The sequence below is a fragment of the Merops nubicus genome, unplaced genomic scaffold, assembly GCF_000691845.1.
Source record: "Merops nubicus isolate BGI_N331 unplaced genomic scaffold, ASM69184v1 scaffold6170, whole genome shotgun sequence".
Lineage (NCBI taxonomy): Eukaryota > Metazoa > Chordata > Aves > Coraciiformes > Meropidae > Merops > Merops nubicus.
Window position 1 is genome coordinate 77,039 of NW_008582085.1, and position 23,617 is coordinate 100,655.

Sequence of the window (23,617 nt, forward strand, 5' to 3'; positions counted from 1 at the left end):
TCTTGAACTTCTGCAGATGAGAAGATATTAGAACTTCTCCCCATTCTTGCTGACTGCAGCCTTAAAGTTGTCCATCATCACCAAAACCAAACATCTGTCCTAAAAGGCTAACATTTTCCTGGTGATTTATTATTCACTAAGTATGCACATCAACTGCACTGGAAAAAAAATAAATTTAAAACCTCAAGGTAATCAAACTTTCCTGGACTGTGTAGAAATTGATGATATTACTTATCTTGTCATCTCCTCAAGGTGAACAAGAAACCAGAGCAGGGACTTATCTTTGCATTGTGATTTTAACAGTCTCTTAGTATATCACAATTCATTCCAATACTATGGAAAACTGGAAAACGGGAAACCTTATTTGCAGAAAGGCTCTGGGAAAAAAAAAGATGCACACATTTGTTCATATCTGTCTTAGTTTCTAGCATCTATTGGCTTCAACGCTTACCGTAAAAGCAAGTAACTTCTCTGCAACTCTATCTTGACTTACAAACAAGGAAGCTGTGACAAATCATCATTTACACTATAAAGCAAAGGGTAGGAATAATATGCTTACACTGACTCCAGATGCGAAAAAAAGATGTCTATGATCGAGACCAAGCACCAAAGACTGGACAAGAATGAAACGAGATCAACTATTTAGGACTGTGTGGAACCGGCTACTTAGAAGTACAGAAAAATACTTTTAAACATCAAGAACACCATTTCCTTAGCAAAGAAACACTGGGTTGCTAATTACTCGTTTCATACCAAAAAGTAAATAAAACAAAACACTAAAATCAAGAGAGGATAGTTTATTCACCATGGCAGAATCAATCTTAAACTTCTAAAACCTTCTGCTAAAAATCCTGAGTCAACAGCTTGTATCAAGCACTAAGGAACTAATAGCATGGTGACAATCCAGGGAGGACAAGATGCGAAAAAAATGCTTTTCATGCAGGTCAGACTCAATTTTTGGTGATCTTAACCTATCTTAACCTATCTTAACCTACCCTTGCCCAGATCCAGTCAAAGGTTGCGCATACCTGTAGCCAATTCTACTGAACTGAACAATGCTACCATGATCACAGAGGCAACAGATGAAACACACCATGGTTATTCATCAATTCCACTTGTTCTAACTACATTCCTAGTAAATTTACATCCTCGCCATGACCACTGTAATGTATAGTTCAGTCAAATGCATCATATGGTGATTGTCACTAACATACAAGTCACAGTGATACCAGGATAAAATAGGAATGGGAGCCAGTGTTCTGCAGCGGGGCAGGCTTCCAGTAAGAAAAAAATGATGGGAAAGCACTGGAGAAAGAACTGTAAAGATTCTCTGCATGGATATGTAGACCTTATAGGAAATGTTTTACAAGTTGTCCTGAACAGATGTATGGCAACATGTTTCCCTAACATTTGTATTTCGGAAGATATAAGTTGATGTCAAATTTCAAGAGAGTTAAAGGCAGTATTTCTGCTTTGTTTGGCAAGGAAAAAAAAAATCTATTTTAAAAACTGGCAAAGGAGAAAATGGAGATGAGATAATCACAAAATTTGGGGGAGGAAAGTTGTGGATACTTGCATTCCAGTTCCTGAGTTGGAATATTTCCCATTATAGAAAACTCAATATAAAGGAAGTGACAATGTTTTTGAAGATATTTACCACACATGAACATGCAAGGAACCCTAAGTATATAATTTTTATGCTTTGGAGGTCACACATCTACCACCACACTCACAAAAAATGTGGTTTGTGGGGGTTTTTTGATCTGTAAATTAAATGGGTCTTTACCAAGTTGACTTGATTAGAGATCTACTTTTAGCCTAACTGGGCTGGGATGGGTAGTATTCACATATACTGTCATCTCATCTGTCTAAATACACATAAGGAAGTTGGATATTGCAGCAAAGCTTGTGAGTTAAATCAAAGCCCATTCCTAAAAAGCCTCGCATTTCAAGCCAACATGCCACTGTCAGATACATTGGTATTGCAGAAACTCTCCACAGCAGATCCCTTCAGAGAAAGGGACCAAGGAGCCAAATCAACTTCTCAACTCTCTTACTCTGATCAAATTTGCTAGAGGCTTACCACAAGTTAGTAAAAGATTGCTTTCCTCAAAATATCACGGTCAGTAAAAGTTAAGCATTGGAATAGCATTGAAAACCAAGCCCACTAAATTTGCTTGGGTTTGCCTGAGCATTATGATAGGCTGATAGACTATAATTATGTATTTTCACTCTTCTTCCACTGGACTCCTTGTTCATCACACACGGTTGCCAAACTGCTAATACAAAACTATTTAATAGTTACTTCCACTGTGAAGCCAAATTATTCCCCTTGTAAGGCCAAACCAACATCCTGGCACAGCAATCATTTATTCACTGTGCACCACTCAACCTTCTCAGAACATAAATAATCTGGAGCATTTGATTCTGGACAGTAACGTTCCTTAAACCTTTCCATACAATTTTAGTTTCCATAAAGAATCTACAACAAGACAATTTCATCATGTGTCATAACTGACCAGCTAAATTGAAAAAGCAGCAAAGATCCCTGCTTCTAGAGCAAAGATTTACCCCTGTAAAGACTGAAAGAATATACCAATGAAATATTAGATGTATTTGCTAATGTACAGACTATTGCCATTAAGGCTTAAGGATGAGGAAAAAAAAAAACCAACATCCTGGCACAGTACAGTTCTTCATCTGCTATAAGAAGTAATTGCAAAGAGAGAATCACCTTCTGAGTGTGCAAATACACATCTAGTTCTTTAAACCTAGGTTACAAACAGTGACTTCTCAGCCAATAAGTTAGCTAAAAACCAAACAATCATGCTTAATATAATACGGACTAGAAAAAAAGTTATGAGTCAAGTTCTATTACTGCCAGCATGCAATATTTTTTATTTTAAAATTACTTTCAATTCCTGGATAAAATAACTACAGTAGCGAAGGAAAAAAACATTTCACTGATGCAGACGTTTGTCTCTCTTGCACTTTTTCTGTAAAGAAACAATATAAGATGTCTATAAAAAATATATCCAAAACACATCAAAATGGACTGGTTTATTCTGAGACCTATGATATGCATAAACCTGTCCACCCACACACTACCCTTCAACAAAGAAAAAGTAATATCCATATCTACCCCTAAAGCCTTCCACAGAAATACAGTAATTCATAGTTTTGTTTTAAAATTCAACTAATAAATCTGATTATATAAGCTACCATCTTAAAACATATTTCTTAACCAAAGTAACACCTTTAGGTCTCTCATATTGTGATCAATTCAGGCAAAACTTCATTTCCAATTATACTACCTTCCAGGCGTCCTGTTCAAACCAAGAAAACATTATTTGCTCCAAGTCCAGGAGCAAGAAGAGTTATCTACTGTTTATCTTACCTTCTACACTGCTGGGTTTCTTCCCTAACGTAGTAATTCTTTATTCCATTTTTTAAAGTGACAAATGAGCACAGCAAACAAATGCATGAATATTGGAATTTCTATCCCATCTACATGATCAATGGTCTCTTTTTGTAATAGATATTCTTCTTTAAAACCACCCATCTTTAACAAGAGACCTGCATGCTCTACTAACTGAAACCATGCTCTATCATTGACGGCAAGTCCTGCTGCACCACCCCAACGAAAATTACAGATGACCAGAAAACGTGCCTGCTACGCACAGCCAGCCAGGGCTGCAGTCAGCCCGTGTCCAGGGCTGGTTCCTCGGCCCAGCCAGGGAGAAGAGCTCTTTCCCATGGGCTGTGAACAGCCCACGGAGCACTTAAACACAAAAAGTGAACTGCCTTCATTTTTTTTGCTTTCCTTTAGCTCACTTCTAATGCTTTGCTCATTCCTGTTTCTCCATTGCATGAACTTTGGTTCAGTATCTCAAAAAAAAATAATCAGCAAATATTGCTATGAAGTCAGAGATTACTTCAGGTTTTGTTTATTTGGGAATTGTTTTGTTTTCCTCTGATCCCTTTATATCCCTTCTCCTGTCTGGACAGTAGCCCATTTATATCTATTGCCAAGTTATGAGAACCATGCAACTAGGTTTTACTCATATCACAAAAACATAATCCCCTTCCTTTAGTCCTACTGGCTAGATCTCCTTGTCTACAAGTCAGACTTAGTCATAAGAAATAATGGACAAGAACAGGCAGCGGCTCACCAACCTCATCATGCCAGTCTCAGAATAAATTAAATTCAGAAGGCCTTGGGAGGTTGTTGGGTCCTCCCGCCTAGATTGTAAGCAATACATTTTCCACAGCAGCTGTGTCCACTCTACTGCATTACATGTGCTCATTTATTCTTTATTACAGCTTACAGGATAGCTTCATGTCAGCAGGTAATAACCTTAGCCACTTAATATTGCAGTGTAGTGGAACATTCATACTTTGCCATTATGAAGAAAACTCGTAACGACAACAGTGCCAGCCAGTACAACTGCGGCATCACAGGCCACTGGCAGGGATAGAGCTAGGGTACAATATTTAATTTTAGAGAATTTTATAAGGTGAATTGCACATTAAATATGTGGTGTCAACAATTTCTTGTGACCTCTGCTAGCAGCTATTTTTACTTATCCTGAGTTAGGATGATAACCTGACTACAATATGAGATGCTCTAAATACTGCATTTATTTTTAAAGACACATCAGTAAAAGTGCTTCAATGGGTCTTAAAGACAAAGAAAATTATCAAACAAGGAGCTGCCATCTTGGCTGCAATTTTTATTCAGAACCCAAGGCAAGTATCCTTAGGATTTATTTTCCAATTAAAAAAAAAAAAACAAAAAGAAGCTTCCACCATTGGAAAAATGTTCCATTAAGTCGCATTTTTAAATGTTTTATTGCCACTTGCAAGGATTACTCTTAAGTCTTATTTTAAGTCTCATTTCCACACCTATAATGTACAATTACTGAAGGACAGCCCCAATGAGCATGCCTCAAGGCATTTTACTTTGTGACAAAATAAGACTATATGACCTGCCCCTTCCAGCTGTCTAAACTTTGGTGTGTGTATTCTTCAATGTTGCCAAAGCATCAAAGAAACTATATTTTTAGTCTTTATTCATACTTCTTGGCTCTTTCAACATATCAGCCAGTACAAAGATGGCAGGCAAAAAAAAATCTTGCTTTGGAAGGATGGACTTTTATTGTTCCATTTGTTTTCAGAATATAATTTACCAAAAGGAAAAATGTTAGACAGAACATGCATGCCTGTATGTACACTACGATTAACAAAAAAAATTACAATCACTTTCCTAAGTCAGTTTAAGCACCTAAGAAATCTACACAACCAGCCTGGGTTAAACACCATCAGAAGTCTCTGAGCCAGAGTCAGACCAGAAGCCTATATAAAATTCTGGACATACTACAGACAAAAACTGCAGAGCAAAAATATTTATTCTGTTTCACATTCCACTGTCAGTAGCTTTAAAAAAAAAAAACTCCTTACACAAAAATCAATAAATTCAAGTAACAGTTTTTAATAGTCTCCTCCAAAGGAAAATACATGAAAAGTGGAGTGAAAGGAAGAATGTAATGCTAGGAAAGAAAGAAGAAATTCATTACCAAGGTGCATTTTGAATGTGCCTGTATCCTGGCACAAGACATTTACACCTAAATCCAAAGGTAAAATAGACTTTTCAGTGTCTTTTCTACTCATCAACGCAATCACAACTAGAAGAAAAACATCCCTATATATGTTTTTTTCATGCCATACAATTTGCAAATTATGTTTGGAAAAACAGTTGTGAAAAGAATCAAGTAGCACTATGCTTCAAAATGTATTATCTTCTGCTGTCCCCTAGTGGCACTGTAACTGGTTTCACAAAACTAATCAAAGAATATTTTCAATTATAGGCTTCACAGGCTACAAAACTGGAGGCATCAATAGAAAATAAAAGCCAGACGAAAAAAACTAGTTTTGCAGACTACTGGTACATGCAATAATTTACCATTCTATTTACTTAGAATTTTTTAAACTTAAGCCCAAAGGAAAACACTGATCTAGTCATTTTAAATTAGAGACTTTTCTAAGAGATAGTGTGACAAAAATATAGTAAAAAATATTCATGGACCTGGCCACAATATTGTCAGTATTTTACAAATTCTGTCACTGAACTAGTTAAGACTTTAAATAAATATTTTAATAGCAATTGGAAGAAATAGCTTCCAATCACTCCAACCATAGCATACCTTTCAAGTTTAAAAAAAAAAAAATAACCTAACCCTCATGATGTGCCAATTCTACTATAAAGTAAAAGCATTACTGGACAACACCCAGATTTTCTTGATATTACTTTACCATAAATCAAAAATGCAGGAGTTGCAATTTATGTTCTACAGCAGGATAAACTGTAAGTCAAATGCTATTTAGGGAACAGGGTGGCCTTATGCACTTAAAAAAAAAAAAAAAATCACTCTTTCATCTTAGGTAAGGCTCTCTAAAACTGTGAAACAGATGTGGGAACACATCCACAATTGTTAGTCGTAGGTTTTTCAGCCCCATCCCCAAATAATTTTTCTCTTGGCTATTATATTTACTTTTGTATCTCAAAATAATTTCATTTCAAAAGTAAAGAGCATTCGACACTCCAGTTTTAATTAGAGTTTAACAGTTTCTTAATTAACTGAGATACTTAATTTAGCTTTCATTCTATGCCATTACGCACTCTCATAACCCATGAAAATTTGTAATTATCTCTAACCCCATTAATAAGGACTACTAGACTGCAGTTCAGTTCATTTTTATCAATTTTCTAGAAGAAACACAAGCTTATCATACAAACTGTTGCTACCTAGAAGTGAATTTTCCTACTCAGAGTTGACTAAGAAGTACATTCTCAGTTACCCACATCTAAACCTGCATTAGCATATTTTCTTAAAACTATTACACATCTCCCTTGTATTTACAAAGACTTATTTCATGCCATTAAGTTCACTAAATGAGTCTCTTTCCAGGACTGCTTTACTTTAAGGACTGACAGCCTGTATGTTTTCCAAACTGACAGCCCAGCGTAGGTAGAACCTTCCTCAATCTTTGCATCAGATTAAGAAGGAGAAAACACCTGTAAAGCTTTTCCTACAGAAGGGGTTTGCTCTGAGTATCAGTCATCACCCTGCCAGCTCAAACAACTTGCTCAGATGTATTCCCAATCTCAGTAAGGTCTGGCTATTGAAAACTTCCTTTAAAAAGAAACGTAGACACGAACCTGGTGAAGCAAGGGGCAGGCATCCAGCACAGCCCATGGCCTACAGGACAGACCCTCTGCCCCAATTTTCTGTCTAAATCTCAATCAGTAACAGAAGGTTGTACTTAACAGGCCACGGAGGACAGACCCTTAAGGTTGCAAGGCTAACATCCTTATTACACTAACACTTTATTAAAGCCATTAGAAAAGTTATTTGGTTTTATGTAGCTGCTCCCCGTCTCTAAATCCACTTAAAAATGCTCTTCTCACTGTAATGAGAACTGGGGAAAGGCTTGAGGATTGTAACCCCAGGGAGGTACTTTGCATCAGCAACAAGGCTTGAGAAGAGCTCAACAAGCCTCCTAGATAAACAGTGCCAAATATATTGTTTTCCCTTTCACAATGACAGGATGCCATGAAGGAAAAAATTACAAGGCTTCTATGGAAGCGACATCAGATTTAAAAAAAAAAAAAAGCCAAAAACTAACTAAGCCTGTGTTGTCTCAATGGGATGCATGAGATTGCATCTAGATTTGAATTTAGCCAAATAGGTACATTTTATCTAATTAGATATATCAGTTGCTGATTTTCTTCATAGTCTTTTCCCAAAAGCGTTTAAAAAAATTATTATTCCCTTCTATAACAGATGGATAGGAAAATGGAGAGTACAAGACAGAATGGGGCAAAAGTGTTCCAAATTACAATGAAAACATGGCTAGAACTCCCACGTTCTGAAAGGGGGCAGGAAGTACACTCCTATTACAGTCACCAAAATTCAATGTCTTCTGATCCAGGAAACAGATTTCAAATTCCTACAGTGCAGAGTGCTGAAGTCCTATTCTAAGCAAGTGCTTTATCATTAGGTTTGACAATTGCCTATACTGCAAATCCTACTACAAAAATTAAATTATGTACAAGATATAATGCCAGGGCTTGCGTTTCATCCTTCAGATAATTGCGTAAAGTTTTTTATCTATCAAATTATACACAGTAACAGCTCCTAATTCTCTTAAGAATCTACTTCAGAGATCAAAGACCAGGTTTTCAACACCATATCTGGGTAACTCCCTTCTGTCAGAAAAGCTTAGCCACAAGTACTTTAACTAAAGCTATCCCTAAGAACCTCATTCTACAAAATACTTAGAAAATTAAAATTTGTAACCTGTAATTAAGATTAGTTGCTTCCCTTACCCACAAATTAAAATAAGGAAGAAATATTTCCATTCTTTTGAAGTCTTCGATGACAAAGAAATTTTATATACAGCCTAAAGCCTTACTTATCTACAAGTGATGGTGGCAAAAGAAGCTTCCCCACCTACATGCATGCTCAACTCAGCCTTTGAGTTAATCCTGTAAAGTGCAAAAGAAGATTTTTGCTCCCTCACTATTAATCTTCCCTGATCAGATTAAACAACTGGAGGTATTCTTTCTGCCTGCTGTAAGGAGTGACTGAAGCTCACTAAGAAATTGTTAAGTCAAATCATTACTCTTAAATAACCAAAAGGATCTTTTGGTGACAACAGCCCTTCTTTCTTTTCAATTTATATCTTGGTTTTATTGAAATAAGTCTTTAGCCAATTAACTGTCCCCTAGAGTGATCTAATTTTAAACATTAAAATTAATGAAAAGGGAATACAAACCTGGCTGTTCTTCCCACTCTGTGGATGTATGTGTTTGCATCTTCTGGACAATCAAACTGAATCACCCAGTTCACTGCTGGAAAATCTATGTAAAGAAAAACATATGTCAAAATTTAAGCTCACTGTACTCAAAATCCTCCTACTCAAGAGCAACATGTTATTTTGGTGCATTAATTCCTGTAAGAACCATCATTTAGACCAATTTACAGATATTGGGTGCAACCCCTAAAGTAAAAATAAAATTAATTGCATATATTAGGATATCATAAACAATCATTCTTTTCATCAAAGAAAGCTAAAATTAATGGTGTCTTCATTTCCTAAATTATGACAGTGCACTGAATGGAACATAATTTCACACTTGACAAGAACAGACATGCTTTGTGTCACACAGATGATAAAACACCACAAGTTTAATAATTAAATAACAGTATCTCACCCACTTCTCACATACAGTATCAATATCTTACACCCACCATGGTTTCAGCTTAGCTGTGGTAAGAAAGCACTACTTCAGCTGTCCACATACAGTAATATCAGTGTCTCTGTCAAAGACAGGAGGGGGTGAGCAAGCCTGACAAAAAAGTCAACCTTGAATGTGCATGGTATTATAAATACAGATTTTCTAACTGACTCTCTTCACTCAGCAGCAGCACGCTTAGCATTGCAATAAGTCTGTGTTACCTCCTGACCAAGTCTGCAGCTACACTGTACCCCACAATTATACCTACGCTCCCAACTCAACCAACCATACCCACATTAGACCCTCACTAGTGACGTTTGAGCAAAGTAGAAGGTATGAGAAATATTCTTCATTTCTGCCTTCAGATTTTAGAGCACCTTTCTTCCTTTTGTAGCATACTGACAAAACCTTACAGTTGGACAAGAGTTTGCCATCTGAAAGAGGAACAAGTAGACCCCTGAACAGTCTTGTGTCATACCTAAATGACTCCAAGTGCTAAAGGAAAAAAAAAAAAAGACCAAAGTATCCACTAAAAACATAAAGAAGTAAATCATAATTCAGCAAGCAATGACCAGAGGAAAGAAACTCAAACCAAAACAGTTCCCATAAATATTGTTGCTTTTCCCCCTCATCTACTTTTCTGCTTCCTTAAGAATACAGGCCTATAGTGACATTCATAGTTCAGACATTAATATTTCTTCAGGTTCTTATTTCCACATACTGGTAGGTTAGTAATTTTTCATACCCTTTGGAATAACCCAGAGGATACAGGCACATCAGCAATACTTAAAACTGCTGAAATCCTGCCTTATGGCATGTAGTAAGCAAATACTGCTATTTCCATTTTCTCTTGTTCCAGATATTTGTCACAGAACATGGCCGGAAAAACTAGATTGTCTACAGACTTTGAAAAGCAAATAAATAAAAGGCAGCTTCCACTGACTACCTAACAAATGCCATTACAAAACTGTTGACAACATAGGTCTTCCTGGGACAAAAAGGAAAAATAAGCACAAATGAAGTGGGCTTTTTCAGTAAGGGAACAGCAAAGGTCTAAGACACATCTCTTCTGAGCAACCCTAATAAGCTCTTAAGCAAACTACAGCTTTGTTTCTTAAAAATCAGGCTGGACATCAAAGCATAAAGTCTGATTAAGACTCAAAAGGGTTAGATCATCACTTTGTGAACAACTGTTGTCTCTGTGGGTACGTACCCAGGCCACGAGCTGCAATATCTGTAGCGAAGAGCACCGCCGCCTTTTTGCGAACAAAGCAAGTGTAGACTTCCATTCTCTTCATCTGCTGCTGCTTGCCATGGAGTGCCAGCACAGGAAGACCCGGTTGAAGCTTACAGAACACTCTGAATAGATACTGGACCTACCCAACAAATCGGGGCGGGGGGGGAGGGCAGGGGGAGAAAAGAAAAATTATAATGCAACATTAAACTTGTTAAAATCGCATTCAGTACACAGCAACCGACTTCGCACACCAGAGGCAAGAGGTGCTCTGCTGAGACTGCCACACGCCCAGGTACTAGGAGAGGAGGTGACCTGTGGCAAAGATTGCCATCCATCCCTTTTGATGTCATTTCCTGAAAGGAACCAGAGTCAGTAGCAGCAAAAACAACCTGGGGCATGACTAGCTAGGCTGTGTGCAAAGGACCAAAGTATCCCATGTCCACCAGAAGCACTGCTTTCAGATAATACTGGAGGGGGTAGTGTCTTATGCCTGCATCTCAAAGCAGTCTACACAGTCCTGGTTCATGATTTCAAGCTTCAACAGCTTCTCTTATAAACACAATCCGTTTATTCTCACATACAGTATCATGATGCAGCATTATTCTATAGCAGGCAGCTAGCTAATGGGGTTTTTTTAAGAAATAGTCACAAAAACTCTCTATGCTCCAGGAATAACTGCAGCTCAGAGAACTTCATACAACCAAGTCTACCAGCTCACTGTACTCACCAGCCAACTGCAGAACAACAAAAATATTCTAATATTCTAATCTCTTGCACAAGTTGAGGAAGTGCAACAAATATGTAAAAAAACATTGTATGTTGCAAAATATCCAATATGTGCAGTAGTTATAGGAATAAATACCTATGGCACACAAACACATACAAATAACTCCAACAGAAGCCTCAGGAGATTTACACAAATAGATATTTCATTAATTACTTCCTATATGAACATAATAAAAACCCTTCCCTCCACTGTTTCACAATTATAATTTCTTACATAAGCAGATTTAAAGGCTTGTAAAGAAAGTGCGTAGAACTATTAAAATACTTCATAACCCAGCTACGAAATGTCATGAGAGAAAACTGAAATAGCTGGCCCTTAGCAATGTAACTTTTAGCATTCATATTTAACAGCAGAGCACAAAAATGACCTTCCCTCATCAAACCTGGGTCATTGAGCTTCCCAGCAGCCAGGCCTTGCATGACATGCCTACAGGAATAGGTTACATTTGGATTCTCCCCCAGTTTCCTTCTGCCAACTAGTCCAGATGAATGTCTTCATGTTAATAGTTTTAAAATGCTACAGGGGAAGCTGGGGAATAGCCATACCTCTTTACAGCTTGCAAAAAATACAATGGTCTTCTTTTTCAAGTGACTTCTCAGGAAAGAGTATAACATGTTTACTTTTTGCTGAAGCTCACAAACAACATAATTCTGATCCAAAGTTGCTGGGGTACTAAAAACAAAAAAAAAAAGTACATTGAGATATCATTAGTTCCCATAATAAAAAAAAGATAAAGAAAAGTTAGGAAGAGAGAGAATATACAGGTATACATCTATAGAGCTGTCTCACCTTTCTTTTCAGTCAAGAGTGTCTGACAAATACCCAGGAAAAGGAGAAAAAAAACAGTCAGGCTGGAAAGTTCTCCCACTTTAAAGAACAAGTCTTACTGGCCCCCACTAGAAAGTGACTCTTGAGAGACAAATCAATTTCCTTACTAAAAGCCAGTGGGGAGGGTGGGATGACTTTTGACATTACTTCTAAATTCATTTAATACTAGCAAGCCAAACTCTTTCCATGTCTAAGCGGTGACACTCAAATTTCCTTGACTCAGAATGCAATTTTGTCTATTACTCCTATTAAAGCATCATTTGTGCTTAAGGCAATGTCAAAGCACAGATTAATCATGCACGAAAAAAAGAGCATTGATGTACTTCCGATTACACCCTGACATGCAAAGGGACTTTGTAAAGCTCTGAACTGTCGTCTTAACTCACCTTTCTGTTCTTCACAAATAACACAAAATATTAAAATTCTTTAGCATATTTGCCCTTGAAATAAATCTAAATGCTCATCTCTTACAGTGCCTCTGCTTCACGCGAAACAGACCAAGGGTATTCAAAATTACTTCACCAAGAGGTGGCCCACTCCTCCAGTTTTTATTCTGATATTCAATTTGAATCACACCACAGCACCTTTTACTTTCAAAGTCTTTCAGAGGAAGCTCGTTTTGTAAAGCAATAACATATCATGTACTAAGGCAGTGAATTCTAAAACAATACTTCTTTTTTGTTGATTCAATTTGTCATCTAATTACACTCTCCCAAGTATTTTAAAGAAAAGTACATTAAAATAGACTTCACAAAAAAATGAAACATGTACATTCACTCCTCAGAACAAAGACTACATACTAGGCTTGTACATCTTCTGCTAAGAGGATATTAACCACACATTTTTTTCCAGCAGTTATGCTTATTTAAAAAGTCTTTGATAGTAATGATTTTAAAAAGGTATTTGCAGTACTATACACAGAAAATCAAATCAAATCATTAAAACTGCCTCAAGATTCAGCCTGGTTCTGCTGTTCATTTTGCTGTCTATTTCTTCTTTGCTCTTGGGAAAGCCATTTTTATCACCATGCTTCACATCTCTCCTGAATCTTACATATGGAAATATATGCATCTATTTCATAGAAGAGCAGAAAAAAGAATCAAACACGTTCATAAGCAATTTGACACTGAGATGATTGAGCTCACAGAAAAACAAACTCTTAAATAATGTTCTTTATTTAGATTTCAAATGGAAAAAGTGTGCCAAAAAACAATGTGTACCATTTTTCATTTAGTGATACATTAATTTTTTTGAGCTTGGCAGACCACATACTTCACTTCTAGGAAGGGCCTCCCAGTCTGATCCAAACTGTATGGCATGACAAATTTATTTCATGCACACAGGGCTGGAGTCCTGAACACACACAACAAACCCAGCATGTCAGGAAGCCACAAGACTTACTACACATGGATCAATGCCATACATATGCTTTCCTTTGGGGGCCTAATATTGAATAGATAAACAAGACTGTAACCCTGCACATTCCCCATAGGGCAACATTTCCTTGGAAAGCTTGACTTAGCAGCAGCACACAGCAGAACTCTATTCGTGCAACACATCTGGTGGTTCTGCACAGTGACTACGCACACACAGGAAGTAAGGCAACCAAACAACAAAAAAAAAGTAGCAATTCAGAAGTGAGTGCTCTTACATCCCAGGACACTACTCCATCCAGGCTATAACCTACTCTGCGGCTTGCTTCCAAGGAACAAAATTTCTAGTGTGAGAAGATGCCTGAGGAGCCACAAGGAAGTGCAGGTTCAGCCTGCCTGTAATGAATTAGTCAGGACCAGTACCCCCTCATGTGGAATTTCCTTGCTTTCAGGAAGGAACACAAAAGGATCAGACACGGAGGGAAGGAAGAGGATGCACGGGGTCATTTCTCATTCATGGAACCAACAGTTGGAGAAGCAGATAAGTAAGTCACCATCTGTTTAACCCCCCCTCAGGAAAAAGTATTATCCCAACATACCTGAATTTGGCTTTCTCATGAACCCAAACATATTCTGGATCTTTCAGACTCAGTCGTGCGAGATCCTTGACAGATTTTGTTTGTGTTGCAGAAAAAAGCAAGGTCTGGCGTTTCTTAGGAAGATTTTCTATGATTGCATTCATTGTGTCAGCAAACCCCATGTCTAGAATCCGATCAGCTTCATCAAGAACTGAATTGAGAGAGAGATTTGAGAAAAATATGGTTATAGTGTTGTTTTAAAAAACATAATAATAAATTAAATCCACATGGTACTAAAAATCCAAGCCTAATTAAATTACAGAGATGGACTTCATTACTGTACAGAACAGGATTCTCTTTAGATGTTTACATACTTCATAAAATACATTTTTTAAAAATTGCAACAGAAGTCATAGCATTTCCCAAAACCTATGCACTACAGTCCCTGGTTTCACATGTTGAGGCATAAAAACTTAGCGTTTCAAGTAAACAGTTCAGCAATTTGCAAATTAAAAAAAAAAAACCTTTTCTATTACCAAAACAAAAGTATGGAATATAAAGCAGTGCTGTACTATTCATGACAGAGCAAACCCAACTCTCCTGTACCTAAGCCGAATTAAATTAATTACTACCATCTTGAAACTTAGGGAATAGAGTAGCACAGAGACAAAGCTTTAAGCAAAAGGCCCACATTTAATGCAGCTCTTGTCTAACTGCCAGAAATTTTTATCAGTGTAGTGAGGATAATTTCACATTTTATCAGCTTAATTAGTGTCTTAATTACTTCTAAGTTCCTCAAGCTATGCTAAAGATTATTCACAGTTCCTAGAAGCAGGCAAATCTTTTCATTATGCTGAAATTTGTATTCAAGTTGGAAGTATGGAAAGAAGCAATGTTAACTGCTAACAAAACAATGAAAGGAACAACAATCTGTCTTAAAATGTAAAGAGAAGTGCTTTCAAGAACTGGCCCAAAATACAGACAGTAGTGTATATTCCACGTATTTAATTAGCACGTCAGGAAAAAGACAAGAGCTATAGTCAGAATGGAGAGGTCACTGTTAGCCAAGACAGATCTAAGGGATTATATGGGACATTACATTTCATTTTGGATTCCTTGCTAACTCACCTACTTATTCTTATCATCCTAAGGAAGGCAGGCTCAGCAATTGCTTTGAAAGAAAACACACACAAGGAAGGAGTTTTCGTGTCTCCTGTTTTAAAACTTGTATGTGTGAACTTAAATGACATTTCATCTACATACCATGACTAGGATAAACTTTTATTCAAGGAAATGCTCCACACAATTACAAACCATTACAAAATATTTATGAGTATTCTGCAGTACTTCAAAAACTTACTCAACATTTGCAAATCAGATGCATAGAAATACGACGTTTCATCCATGTGCTGTAGAAGCCGTCCTGGAGTGCAAATGAGCATATTTATGTGGTGGATCCTTTCAGACTCTTCTTTCAGATCCTGAAAAGGAGATAAACCAGCTTAGTTCTAGTTGCTTACACTAGAAATCCAGTAGAGATGGTCAGGCCAGCTTAACCTATTGATAGCTTTCAGAAGAACTAGTCAAGTCCTCCTTCTACAGAGACATTACAATTTCAGTTATGCAGCCTGGAAAGACTATGCAAATAAGCAAAATGTAAACATGCAAAGGCCTTCAGAAGCCAGGAAAATGGGTGGACCATTGATAGGTTCCTATTAACTCTCTTCCCCGAGTTTTCATTTCTGAGTTTTCCTTCCTAAACCAGCACTTGATAGAGCACTCATTTATGCTTCCATGCAGCAAACTCCACGAGAAGACACACCTTGCCTCCAATGATAAGGCCAGCTGAGAACTCATGGTTCCTTCCCACCTTACGCAGAACCTTGAAGGTCTGATAGGCCAGCTCCCGGGTCGGTGAGATGATCAGAACTCCCAATCCATCAGCAGAAGTCCACTGATGGCGATACAGGAGCTCCAAAGCCTGGGAAAAAAAAAAAAAAAATCACCCTATTTTCATTATAAAAGTCTCAGAAGGAAAATAAATACATAACAAATTTGTAACAAAAAGCGTAATAAAAAAATATAAAGCCATGCTAATTAAAATAATGACTTGAAGAAACATCAGAATACACCTCACACACTGATTATATATCAGTTGTAACTGATGGTAATGATACTTGCTGTAGCAAAGTTCCCCAGTGCCAATCTATGACTGACGGTAATGTGTGGTAAATCATAAACATTTTACGGCACAATTAACCCTATTCTGCTAAATTCTGGAAATTAAGTCTTAATCATTTCTCTGAGAACAGAAATCAGATGTAGAAAAACCATGAGAAACTTCCTTGCTCCTAAGATTCAGTGCAAGCCAGACACAGAATGAGCAATTAGAAGCCAATTATTGCAGCTCTGATTCTGGTTACAGACTTGAAGCAACGCTACTCCCAGGTGCTGTGTACAGAGCATTCTAGCTGAAGCAGACATATACCTCAGACCAGAATTATTCCTACTGCTAAGAATTCACTCTGCAGAAACACTGTCTTACTCAGCTAATGCCAACAGAAAGATTTCACAGCTATGAATACCAGAAGCATTCTGAAATACTTCAGACTGTTAAGCATCCTGGTACAATTCTGTAATTATCTTTTTTCACTTTTCATCTCTCCACCTCCTTTCATCACTTTTCTGTCCTAAAAGTTCTTTTAAAACAAGCTTTATCAAACAAAGTGCCTAGATGAACGAATTGAGTACTCACTTGTTTCTCAAGTTCACATGACTATCTTTTGAAGCCACCTACATTTTTTGTACTTCACTAATAAAAAAATAACTTAAAAAAAACACAGCATAAAGCATAGGTCTTCTCAATCTTCAATAATTTAAAACACCTGCTACTGTTCCCACAGTTAGTGAGAGAGTAGGCTCAAATGACATTTATGCTCACAAAAACACAAGTAGTTTTTACATCAAAAAACTCCATAATCAAAACAATATGTATTTTTCCCTTTATCTAATAACATGATGGGTTTTGCATCCACTTCAATGTGCAGTTTCAGCAAATGTCTCAATTATACTTTCAACTTGAAGAAATTAAATGCAGAACATCATGTTTTGAGTGAAACACTTAAATGTGTATTCTCCATGATAGGGGATTTCCCACTTGCACCTAGAAGTGATTTCTAAGGCATTCCCAAAAGACTAGAGTCACACTAGGAAGACAGACTCCTGAGAGAAAAACAAAGCACTTCCCAAATCACAGAGGATCTACCAATGTAAGGATCAAAATGGAACTTCTAAATGTCAGAACATTCCTAAGGCAAAAAATATACTTCTTTCAGAACCTCAAGTAGCTTTCTTGAATGAGTATCCTGGCTTTCTTGGAACATCTAGATCAGCTGACTTAGAACTTTTCTCCCAGAATCTATTAACCTAAGCTGTTTGACATCCAATACTTCCCATATAACTTGGTTTAAGTATAAATGGAAGGATGTACATTACTTACTGGGACAATAAAAGCCAAAGTTTTGCCTGATCCAGTCTTTGCAGCTCCAAGTACATCTTTACCTTGTAAAGCCAAACCTATGGTTTGCCTCTGTATCTCTGTTACCACACGGTACTGAGCTTCCTGCAACCCTAGTGTTAGCAGCCGGGGAGGAAAAGAGAGTGTGGGAGGGGAAGGAAAAAGATAAAAAAAAGAAATTAAAAAAATCTTTATTTTTTGTCTTGCCCAGAGATGTAATGCTCCATTTAGAAAACATGCAGATCAACACTTATCTAAAACTTAATTTAAAGAAAATAAAAAGTTTAGATGCAGCTAAACAGTACATTCATTTTTACTTAAATTACTTTCTGAAGAAAACTTTTGTACTCACCTTTCAGGGTTTTCCTTGACAATGGAAAATCTGAAAATCTTTGAATTTCACTTGGATTTATCTGAAACAAAACGTTTAATCAGAGCTTACAATCCAAGCGCAACAGAGAAATTAAACTGCATTCTTTTAAGTTGCTATTAACATAAACATGTAGCAGTTCAGTAGGACCTGATCCAAGTTAGCTGGTCAGACAATCTGCACTAGATTGTCCCAAACCAAATTGCTCTTCTACCCTAAACTCATCATTAAGCACTTTAACCATGCAGGCTAACAGCACAATTCAATGCTCAGATCATTATGAAATCACAGAACAATTCATGTTCTGGAGCCTGAGGTTCTCTGCTCCAATCTCCTGCTCACAACAGGTCACCTCTGAGGTCAGATCTGGCTGCTCAAGGTTACATCCCGTTGGGGCCTGAAATCTCTTAAGGACTGAAACTGGCCAGCCTCTCTGGGCAACCTGTTCTCTGCACAGCCATCCACAGGGGCAAAGAGCGTTCCAAGCCGAGCCTCTCTCCTGTCAGCTTAGACCTGTTGCCTCTCATTCCTCCACCCTGCATTATCTGCAGTGATCTTCCCACAGGCACTGAGGACTTCTGCAAGGTCCCTGTCCCAACCCCAAAGCCACCGCTGCTACAGACTGACACACCCAGCCTCCCCAGCCTCTCCTCACAGGGCCAGTGCTCCAGCCCCACCATTTCCACAGCACTCCACTGAACTGCGTCCATTTATTGATGTATTTTTCATACTGGGGGAGAATGGGGGTGGGGAGAGGGGTGTCCAAAATTGGAAGCAGTATTCTTCAGGAAAAAAATAAATTATAAAAATCACATTTTAAAAAAATACTGCAGTATGCAGGCAAGGTCTAAACCTTCTACAATGCAGCATGTCACAAGCCCCAGGCACAACCTGCAACTATATATACACTATGTCCAAAAACCAGAACTTCTGTAGCCCCCAGACTTGGGGACACAGAACTGCAGCAATCTTGCATCTGCCCAACAGGGACAAGAAGAGTCCTATGTCCTGAAGCTCACAAGATGCACTAACCTCTAGCACTTGGTGTACTTAATCTTTTACAGTTATCCTATAGCATATAAAACATTAAAAAAGTAGTTAATTGTCCCAACACCTACTAATTTATTTCTCTGTATACATCCTCCTCTACAGCATGTTTCAGAGCTCTTAATTACACACACAAAACCCAAGAGCATGTGTTAGAGACCATGAGCTGGCTCAATGATTTACACAAACGAGATGTCAAGTAGAAATATTAAGAAGAACTTAATACTTTCAAGTCCATTCTAGAGAAGAGGAGATCATCAAAAGAGGTGGACAGCTTCCACTGGCAAAGTTCACAACAGCCCAGAGCAGCAGAACAGAAGAAAAACACAGAACCCAGGGAAAAAAAATAATTAAAAAATGAAGATACTACTTATCTGTAAAGCCCAAGCAGATGAAGAGGAAGGCAGACTACATGGCTGTGAATGCATATTGCCTAGCAACCATAAACTGAGATTTCCAAACGTCAAACTCGGAGTTTACCCAACTCATGCACTTCTAGTAAGTCATTATTTCTGTCTAGCAGACTGCTGAACAGAAATCTCCCAACACAGGGACCAAGCAAAAAGGTTCTCAGACATTCCTGACAACTCATAACAACAATTCCAGAGAGAAGGCCTCCAGCTGCTGTCAGATCAGCCTTGTATCTACTTGAAGCACCAAGCCTTCTTACAGGCTCTGCCCATTTTAGAAGCAAGGGTTGATAGCTCTTTAAAGTACCTAGATGACAACACCATTCTTTTCAGCATGGTCCTCTCTAGTAAAAACAAGACAAGTAATTTAATGCATCAATTTGATCTCTAAGTAAAAGGTAATAACACCCTTATGAAAACCAGGTTTTGACATATTTCAAGACAGAACTCTTGCAAGGTAGATTTCCAACTTTCACTGTGTCCTAGCAGAACAATTAAACCTTTGACAAAGGTTACCTATAAATCTTAAAGGTGAATTATTTTTACAAAACCTACTTGTGATGAGAAGCACACTCTTGAAGCTAGCACATTCCTGCAAGGGAGGAAAATACTCTTCTGAGAAGATTACAAAGGTCTTTTTTTTAACTTTCACAAATAAGAATTTCTGACAAATATTTCCAAATTCTGAAAACGTTACACATCACATGCAATACTGCATATTGGGCTAACGCCCAGCTTTACTATTTTGTGTGCTAAAGGACAAGTCAGTGATGTATGCAGGTTCAGTTTCATTTCAGCCAAGAGACCATCCCCATATGAAATCAAATGCCTACAGGGGGGAAACTATCTTACTAACATCAAAAAAGAATTCAAGCCATCTATTACAGGCAACTAAAGGGAAAGATTTTAGCAGATTTGTAACGCATGAAATGGGATAGTGCAGCAACATGAAATTGTTCTAAATAATTAAGGCTGCTTTAAGTATTTTAGTGGCCACTTTATTTTTAACTTGAGATGACCCAGTACAAATTAATGTATTAATCATAAAGCAAGGAAATAGCATTCTGCTCTTCTGCCTTAAATGCCTCTAATACAATTTAAAAACTATTATATGCATAGAATCATAGAATGGTTTGGGTTGGAAGGGACCTTAAAGATTATCTACTTCCAACACCTCTGCCATGGGGAGGGACACCTCCCACTAGATCAGGTTGCTTAAAGCCCCATCCAATCCACTCTCAAACACATCCAGTGTCAGGGCATCCACAACTTCCCTGGGCAATCTGTACCAGTGTTTCACCATCCTCATAACAAAAAATTTCTTTCTAATTTCTAATCTAAATCTACCCTCCTTCCATTTGAAGCCGTTAACCCTCATCCTGTCACTAGGAGCCTGTAGAGGGAATTTTAGCTGCGTCACAAGATGGCGTCCTGGAAGCCCTTATGCGCAGCTCAGGCTACAGGGAAGATGATGAAATACCGGAGGTGAACCTCAAGGGCACCGTGCCCTTGCGGCTCTAGGCAGGAAGGACATGGGGGACAGCTCGACAGCGTCTGCGCAGATCAAAGCTTGGCCGGAACTTGCAAGCAGGAGACCACCCTGTCAGCGCCTTGGCGCGTGGACAGAGACATTCAGCCTGTGGGGATACGGGGTTAGAGCCTGGCTGTGCAGTGCTAACCAACACGAAAGTATAAACTGTGTGTGATCGGTCACCCAGTGTATAAATACAGCTGCCTGTGGAGATTAAAGCGGAACACTGACGAACCTTCTGTGAAGTGTGTCGTGATCCTGGGGCTCCTCGCGCAACAGGAGCCCTAGTAAGAAGTCCCTCCCCAGCTTTCCTGTAGGCCCCATTCAGATACTGGAAGGCTGCAGTGAGGTCTCCCTGGAGCCTTCTCTTCTTCAGGCGGGACAACCCCAACTCTCTCAGCCTGTCCTCGTAGGAGAGGTGCTCCAGCTCTCTGATCATCTTCGTGGCTCTCCTCTTGACCTGCTCCAATAGGTCTATGATCCTCTTGTGTTGGGGGATACAGAACTGGAAGCAGTAGTCCAGGTGAGATCTCACCAGAGCTGAGTAGAGGGCGAGAATCACCTCCCTCAACCTGCTGGCCACACCTGTTTTGATGCTTCTTTTGATGCAGCCCAGGATACAGTTGGCTTTCTGGGCTGCACTTGCACATTGTTGGCTCATGTTGTGCTTTTTGTCAATCGGCACTCCCAAGTCTTTCTCCTCAGGACAGCTCTCAATCCACTCATTCACAGAATCACAAAATGTCAGGATTGGACCTCTAGAGATCAAGTCCAACCCCCCTGCCAGAGCACGACCACCTAATCTAGGGCAGGTCACACAGGAATGCATCCAGTCAGGTCCAGCTCTCCAGTGTGCCCAAATCTCGATGAATGGCAGCACAGCCCTCAGGTGTATCAGCCAAACCTCCCAGCTTCGTGTCATCAGCAAACTTGCTGAGCAGACACTCTATACCATCATCCCGGTCATTAATGAGATGCTGAACAGGACTGGACCCAGCACTGATCCCTGGGGGACTCCACTAGTTCCAGGTCTGCAGCTGGACTTGGCACCATTGATCACTGCTCTTTGGGCTCTCTTGTGCAGCCAGTCCTCGACCCACCTCACTGCCTGTTCCTCCAGCTCGTATTTCCTGAGCTTGCTCAGGAGGATGTTAAGGGAGACTGTGTCAAATGCCTTGCTAAGGTCAAGGTAGAACACATCAACTGATCTCCCTGCATCTACCTATTCAGTCACCACATCACAGAATGCTATCAGATTAGTCAGGCATAATTTCCTCTTGGTAAATCCATGCTGACTAGTCCTGAGAACCTTCTTCTCTTTCATGTGCTCAGAGATAACCTCCAGTATGAGCTGCTCCATCATTTTTCCAGGGATGGAGGTGAGGCTGATTGGTCTGTAGTTTCCAGGATCCTCCTTCTTGCCCTTTTTGAAGACTAGAGTGACATTGGCTTTCCTCTAGAACTCAGGCACCTCTCCTGTTTGCAACGATCTAGCAAAAATGATGGAGAGTGGTAGAGTGAGGACATCAGCCAGTTCTCTCAATACTCTTGGGTGCATCTCATAAGGGCTCATGGACTTATGTGTATTCTGTTTCCTTAACAGATCACTAACCCAGTCTCCATTGACTAGCAGAGAGTCTTCCCCCTTCCAGGCTTTCTCTCACCCATGCAGGTCTTTTAGCCCATCGACCCAATTATTTACTCAAGGGAACACACCTATCTTGGGCTTGGAGGAAGTGGTATTTAAAAACTGACCAACTTTCTTGGGCCTCTTTACCCTCCAGAGTCTTATCCCATGGGATTCCTGCAAGTAGATCTTTTAAGAGTGCAAAGTTAGCCCAGCAGAAGTCCAGGGTTGTAATCCTATTTATTGCCCTGCTTCTACCTTGTAAAATACCAAACTCCACCATGTCATGGTCACTGTTGCCAAGGCTGTTCCAAACCTTAATGTCCCCAACCAGCCCTTCTTTATTCATTAGTACATGGTCCAGCAGTGCACCTCATTGCCCAGCCTGTATTTGTGTTTGGGACTGCCCTGGCCAAGGCCAAGTACAAGGTTCTGCACCTGGTTAAACTTCACAAAGCTGGCATGGGCCCATCTCTCCAGACAGTCAGGGTCCTTCTGAATTGAAAGCCTCCCCTCCAGCATGTTGTCCACACCACACAGCTTGCTGTCACCCACAAACCTGCTGATGGCCCACTCAGTCCTGCTGTCCACGTCACCAACAACGATGTTAAACAGCACCAGTCCCAGGACCTGAGGAACACCACTCATCACTGGTTTCCACTTGGACATCAAGCCACTGACCACAACTCCTTGAGTGTGCCCATCCAGCCAATCCCTTATCCACACAGTGGTCCACCCATCAAATCCACTTCTCTCTAATTTAGAGACCAGGATGTCACGCAGGACAGTTTTGAATGCTTTGCACAAGCCCAGGTAAATGACATCAGTTGCTCTGCCTTTGTCTACTGACAATGTAACTCCATCACAAAAGGCCATCAAATTTGTCAGGTACAATTTGTCCTTGGTGAAGCCATGTTTCTTGCCACCAGTCACCCCCTCATTTCCCATGTGCCAGAGTAGAGCCTTTAGGAGTATCTGCTCCATGACCTTCCTGGGCAGAGCTGAGACTCT

The 23,617-nt window shown here is 39.1% G+C and overlaps 1 protein-coding gene across 1 annotated transcript in view; it reads right to left on the minus strand.

Annotated features, from left to right (window-relative positions):
• The window catches only part of DDX10 (DEAD (Asp-Glu-Ala-Asp) box polypeptide 10), a gene marked incomplete at its 3' end in the record, with an annotated part of 52,110 nt that overhangs the window by 25,662 nt on the left and 2,831 nt on the right, over positions 1 to 23,617 (minus strand). The window contains exons 2-9 of the mRNA XM_008936462.1: positions 17,974 to 18,034; positions 17,604 to 17,734; positions 15,927 to 16,085; positions 15,465 to 15,585; positions 14,126 to 14,315; positions 11,871 to 11,997; positions 10,515 to 10,677; positions 8,839 to 8,923 (exon numbers count right to left, since the gene is read on the minus strand). Coding sequence (XP_008934710.1) covers positions 8,839 to 8,923; positions 10,515 to 10,677; positions 11,871 to 11,997; positions 14,126 to 14,315; positions 15,465 to 15,585; positions 15,927 to 16,085; positions 17,604 to 17,734; positions 17,974 to 18,034 — 1,037 coding nt within the window. The remainder of the gene's footprint in view (positions 1 to 8,838; positions 8,924 to 10,514; positions 10,678 to 11,870; positions 11,998 to 14,125; positions 14,316 to 15,464; positions 15,586 to 15,926; positions 16,086 to 17,603; positions 17,735 to 17,973; positions 18,035 to 23,617) is intronic.